The sequence below is a fragment of the Haliaeetus leucocephalus genome, unplaced genomic scaffold, assembly GCF_000737465.1.
Source record: "Haliaeetus leucocephalus isolate CR32 unplaced genomic scaffold, Haliaeetus_leucocephalus-4.0 Scaffold227, whole genome shotgun sequence".
NCBI classification, from domain to species: domain Eukaryota; kingdom Metazoa; phylum Chordata; class Aves; order Accipitriformes; family Accipitridae; genus Haliaeetus; species Haliaeetus leucocephalus.
Genome location: NW_010972663.1, coordinates 45,191 through 50,291, shown reverse-complemented (window position 1 = coordinate 50,291; position 5,101 = coordinate 45,191). Strand labels below are relative to the sequence as shown.

At 58.4% G+C, this 5,101-nt stretch overlaps 2 protein-coding genes across 4 annotated transcripts in view; one reads left to right on the top strand and one right to left on the bottom strand.

Annotated features, from left to right (window-relative positions):
- Positions 1-75: 75 nt before the first annotated feature.
- Positions 76-4,962, bottom strand: LOC104831500 (zinc finger BED domain-containing protein 1-like). Of its 3 annotated transcripts, XM_010567120.1 has the most exons (3): positions 4,001-4,962; positions 3,208-3,325; positions 76-2,995 (listed from the first exon to the last, which is right to left on the bottom strand). In XM_010567120.1, exon 3 carries the CDS (start codon positions 2,982-2,984, stop codon positions 951-953), a length of 2,034 nt encoding a protein of 677 aa, XP_010565422.1. In that variant the 5' UTR covers positions 2,985-2,995; positions 3,208-3,325; positions 4,001-4,962; the 3' UTR covers positions 76-950. The 3 variants fall into 3 exon arrangements, with proteins under 3 accessions (XP_010565422.1, XP_010565421.1, XP_010565423.1); XM_010567119.1 differs by having other exon boundaries at positions 3,208-4,962; XM_010567121.1 differs by lacking the exon at positions 3,208-3,325.
- NAPA (N-ethylmaleimide-sensitive factor attachment protein, alpha) overlaps positions 3,791-5,101 on the top strand; it is an 11,530-nt gene continuing 10,219 nt past the window's right edge. Inside the window, exons 1-2 of the mRNA XM_010567181.1 lie at positions 3,791-3,823; positions 4,337-4,415. Coding sequence (XP_010565483.1) covers positions 3,791-3,823; positions 4,337-4,415 — 112 coding nt within the window. The remainder of the gene's footprint in view (positions 3,824-4,336; positions 4,416-5,101) is intronic.

Genomic DNA, 5,101 nt, shown 5'->3' with positions numbered 1-5,101 from the left:
GAAAAGGGGGAAAGGGGGGGGGGGGGGGGGAGGGCGGGAGAGGGGCTGTTTCTTTTAAGAAAAAAAAGTGGGATGTTGCAGCACTGAGCGATCTTAATTATGTATGTACATTAAGGTACTGACCTCCGCTTGCTACAATTATAGCTCATTAGCATACCCCAGAGGAAAACCCAGAGGTGATTTCAAGTTAAAGCTGATGTATTTTGAGGGTCTTTCCCCACCCTTCGCTGCGGGACACCCCCCAGTGTGCTGTCCCAGGCGACGTGAGCTCCGCCGAGCCGCTGCGTCCTCCGGGCTACCCTCCGCTTGCGGGTATCGGAAAACAAGGCGCTGTGGTCGCGTAACGTGGTATTTGTGGGTGTTGGCACAACCGTGTCTTGTATCCATGTGGGATAATGACGTCACCAGGCCCGTATTTGTGCTGGCGGCTCGGCACCTGTCCAAGCCTGTTCTTAACTCCTGGCTTGCCCTGTTTACGTCCGAAAAAAACACTTGGGCACGGATCGTGCCTGAGTTCAGGGAGCTTGAGGATGCGCCCGGGGCTTTAGGGCTGGGCCAGGCTCTGGGCTACGCGCCCTGGGTGGGTCTGATGTGGGTAGGGAGGAGCGGAGGTCTCGAGCGGGGAGCAAATGAGGAATAAAAAGAGGAATTAAAAGAGAGCCTGAGGAATAAAGCAGGGACTGCAGGCTCCGTGGTGGATGAGAAAGCCAGTGCTGGAAGGCGGTGTGTTCACACCTCCTCCGACGCTCGCTCTTCGCTGCGGGCATTGCCAAAGCGATGACAAAAACGCGTAGGCAGGAGTTTGGAAAAATACTCGGCGCTGGCTGCCGCTGCCGTAGACCCGGTAACTGCGGTGGGGCTGTTGGGCCAGTGTCTGAAAGCTCCGCCAGCCGGTTAAACACCCGCGGAGCTGTGGAAGGGCTCCGCACGCCCACCCGCCTCCAGGCGCGTCAGTGCACGGTTCTGTTCCGAGTCTCGCTGCTGTTTCTCATCGATTCTAAAAAGTCAAAATTTTGATGCAGGAACAGAATTTGGTCCAGGTTCTCCGGCGCCAGGACGGCTCGCCGATGCTCCAGGCTGCTTTCACCGGCAGCGAAAGCCTGGTCGGGCAGCACGGCAGTCGCTGGGACGGCGAGGTACTGCCGGCTCAGCCGCGCCACGGCCGGGAAGCGATGCTCGTTGTTCTTCCACCAGTCCAGCGGGTTGGTGCTGCGCTTGCAGAGAGGCTCCACGATGTAGTTTTCCAGTTGTTGGTGGATCTCCGGCATGCTCTCTGTCGGGTCCTTCCCCAAAAGGATGTCGTACATGCTCTGTGACGGGGCGCTCGAGCATCTGTCCTTGTGAGCAGACAGCTGGCTGCCCGCATCTCCGCCCTCGGCTTTGTAATCCAAGTTTGGCATCCAAAACTGGGTAGCAGATGGGGACTGGTGATTGAAAACCTGCGACAGCATGTTTTTGACTCTCTTGTGCAGCTCGCTTCTCAGGCTGGGGCTGAGAAACCTCATCTCCTTGAAGCGCGGGTCCAAAAAAGAGGCAATAACCGCTGGGCTTTCTAGCACTTTCTCATCCTCTGATAACCCCCAGCGCTGCGTCAGCTCTGACCTGATGTTGCCTACCACTGTCTTGATGACGGCGCCGGACTCTTCCGACTGCTGTCCGATGGCGGCGATGATCCCGTGGATGCAAGGCATCAGAGACGATACGGACGCGTTCTGCTCCTCGCGCAGGAAGGACGTTGCGATCTTGATCGTCCTCATGACTGGTACCAGGTCCTGCAGGAGTTTCCACTGGTGGTCGGCCAAATTCTGGACAGCCGCCGTGCCCTTGGGGTGTTCCTCCAGCACGGACATGATGGCCCACTTCAGGTCTAAGAGACTCTCGCACATTTCGATGGTGGTTATCCAGCGAGAGCCCACGTCCATCACCAGTTTTAGTTTGGTTTTGTTGATGGCTTCCAGCTTGCTGTTCAAGGAGCAGGTGGCTTTTGCGTCCTGCTGAAAGTACCTGACGATACCCCGGGCAGTGCTCAGGGCTTCTTGGACCTGCTCGACTTCCAGCCCCGCTTTGATGCAGAGGTGAAGGGTGCGAGCGGCGCAGCACAGGCTGCTCCAGCCGTACGCGTTCTTCAGCTGCTGCGAGTTCGCTGCCGTGCTCTGCGGGCTGTCATGCATAACGCAGAAGACGGATTTGCTGGACAAGCCGAATTCGGAGAGGACAGCGGACAGTTTCTCCCCTAAATCGCCCTCCTCCGCTTTGTCTTCGTGTGCTTGCTGCGTCTCCATGATGCACCGGGCCCGCCGCCACTCCCCGTCGATGAAGTTGGCCGTGACGGTCAGGTAAGTCTGGCTGAGCTGGGAAACCCAGAACTCCACGCAGACCACGATGGCCTGAGCTGTCTGCAAGTAGCGCTCCAGGTGCTGCTTGACCACGTTGTACCGGTGCCACAGCATGCTGGAGAGCTGCACGGGCGACGGGAGGGTAAAATTTGGTTCCAGGTACCCGATGAGGAGCCCGAACCCTTTGTCCTTCACCACGGAGAGAGGGTGCAAGTCACGGAAGATCATCTCCAGCACCAGCTCCAGGATCACATCGGTCCTGGGTTCTGAACAGGATGCGGCGTGGTAGAGGCTGCTTTCTGGCGTCGTCTGCCGAGAGCGTTTGGCGGCATTTTCCTGAGCCACGTAGTCGGATTCGGAAGTCTGGTCGTCCTTGAGCTGGGAGAGCAAGGTGTCGCGGATGCTGTGCTTCCTCACTAGATGTTCCCGCATCGTGGTAGTGCTGTTGTGGAAGGAGAGCTGTTTCTTGCAGACGTTGCACTCCACGTAGGCATCTCCCAGCTTGGTGTAATAGTTCCACACCTTGGACTTGCGACGGTCGACGTAGAGTGCGGTGCTGGTGCCCTCCTGACCGCCGCCTTTCTCTCTTTTCCTCCTGGACGATGGCCCGAGGTTGGCTGCCGCCATGTTGTAGGTGTTGAAGACCATCGAGATTTCCTCTGAGGAGACAAAACGCAATGCAACGTCGCCTCAAATTTTAATTGAAACCTCACTTTGGATCTTTGTCCTCTAGCCCCATGCGTTATCCTAAACCGGAGGCAACTGTCGGGAGGAAGCCTCACGGTGGCTGCCGTGTACCATGTTCAGATGCTGCTATTTTTTTGGAGGGGCAAAAAAAAAAAAGGAAAAAAAGCCCAAACGGCACACGTACCTTGTACTGTCCGCGGGTAGGACTGCGGGACGAGAGGGAGAGCTGGCTCCTCCGTCACCTCCTCCTTCGGCCACGTCTCTCCACCCTTGTCCTCCGGCTTAACGCATTTCTGCAAGAACTGAGATACTCTCTTGGAGTTTACATCTGCCATGGCTGCCTTTGCACAGGTTTGGAGGGGGGGACACGGGGGGACGAGGACCCTTAAAATGAGGCAGGTGGGTCTCAAATCCGATCTCCGGCTGGGGCTGGGGGGGATTGGACCGGTGAGGGACGGCTTTGGCAACGCTTTTTTCCCTAAGGATGCAGGATCCTCCCGGGGCGGGGGGCACACACGAGGGACCTACCCCATTAAAATTCTGGCATTAAACGCGAGGTCAGACCCTTCTTAGTGACGCGAGGCCGGTGGCGGTGACGGCGTTGTCACCCCTCTTCTGCTTTAGAGGGGCCCGGTGCCGCCGCCGGTCGCTGCCCACGGGAGTTTCGTAGCATTTTTTTGGTCCTAAAATTTTCCCCGGGCGCTCAGGTGGGGAGTCTGGGGTTAAACCAGAGCAAGATAGGAAAAATCCTCGCTTAGCCGGCAGTAATGGCACTGGAGGGAATTCTGACGGTGTCTAAGGTATTCCCTTCCGTCTGGGTGTGTCGGCGAGATGTTGCCGGAGCGTTCTAAATCGGCGTAAAGAGTTCAGTGACGAGGAAACCTCCTCCTTGGGGCCGGTTTCCCCCCAAATACCACAAGCGCCTCCGCTCTTACTTCATGCACCGAAAAATAGGGGTTTCTGCGCCGTTCCCTTACCTCCTCTCTGCCGGCGTGAGGGTCGCGGAGACGCGGCAGGCTGCGGCACCGGTTCTGCTGGGCCGGGAGCTCACCGAGGAGCCCTCCAAGGCACCACGAACCTCGTGGTGAGGATGAGCCCCGGCTGTTTCACCTCTAAAAATCCACTTCTGCTTCTCGCAGGCCCGGTGCTGGGGACACACACACCGGGATTTTACCGCGCCGCGCAGCGTGGCAAACACCGTCGGCGGCGAACCGAGGGGTTTTGTGGTGACCAGGGTGATGTCTGCTCGAGGGGTGGCTTTTGGGGGGAGACCCTCTCCCCCAGCTGCCCCCTCATTTCCGTCCCACCACCAGAACTCGGCGACGCACCCGGCAGAGGCACCGGTGCCGGAGATTACCGTGCCGGTGACGTCGCCTTTACACTCACAGGCAGGTGCCGTATTCAGGCAATTCCACCCCAAAAACGTTTTCCGCTGGCAAACGCGCTCTGTCGACTGACGTTTCGCCTCCCCTCCCAACCGCTGCTGGCTGTTGGCGTTATGTCCGGCGCATACCGAAGACCGGCGACGTAGCTTGGATGGGGTAACGAGGAGATCGTTAATGACCAGTGGGTCATTAAATACTCACGCCTTCGTCAGCAGGGATGCTACCCTTTCACCGGGAAGTAATTAATCTAGGGCTCCTCTCAAAAGTTCCTGCTGGGGCTGGAGGTGGTCGTTAGCGGCAGGGGGGGATGATGACAAATGGATCTTAAAATCCTTACGCTTGGCCCTCGCTAATTAGCCGGAGCTTCGTTAAATGAGGAGTCGCTGCCGCTGTCCTGACCCCTCCGCTGTCAGTACCCTTTCAGCTGGGGGGAGAAGCAGCGCCGGCCCTGGCTACGCCCTCAAGTAGTTGAGTGATGTCAGCGCGGTGGCCGTGATGTCAGCGCCGTCACCCTGGGGGAGTGCGGTGCCAGGCAGGGCTGTGGGCAATACCTGATCCCGGGCTCCTTCAGGACCCCCCCTCTGCCCCCCCCCCCGAGGAGCCCAGCGCATCAGCCTCACGCCACTGGAACGCGTCAAAATGCCTGAAAAGGACGAAAATCGCCCATTTTGGGGGCTGCGGGTGCCCCCCCCC

Coding starts and splice junctions, on each gene's coding strand:
- LOC104831500 (XM_010567119.1), bottom strand. CDS start 3,358: ATGGCAGATGTAAACTCCAAGAGAGTATCTCAGTTCTTGCAGAAATGC. Junction 2,996..3,207: donor CTACCCGCGGACAGTACAAG/GTACGTGTGCCG, acceptor TTGTCTCCTCAG/AGGAAATCTCGATGGTCTTC.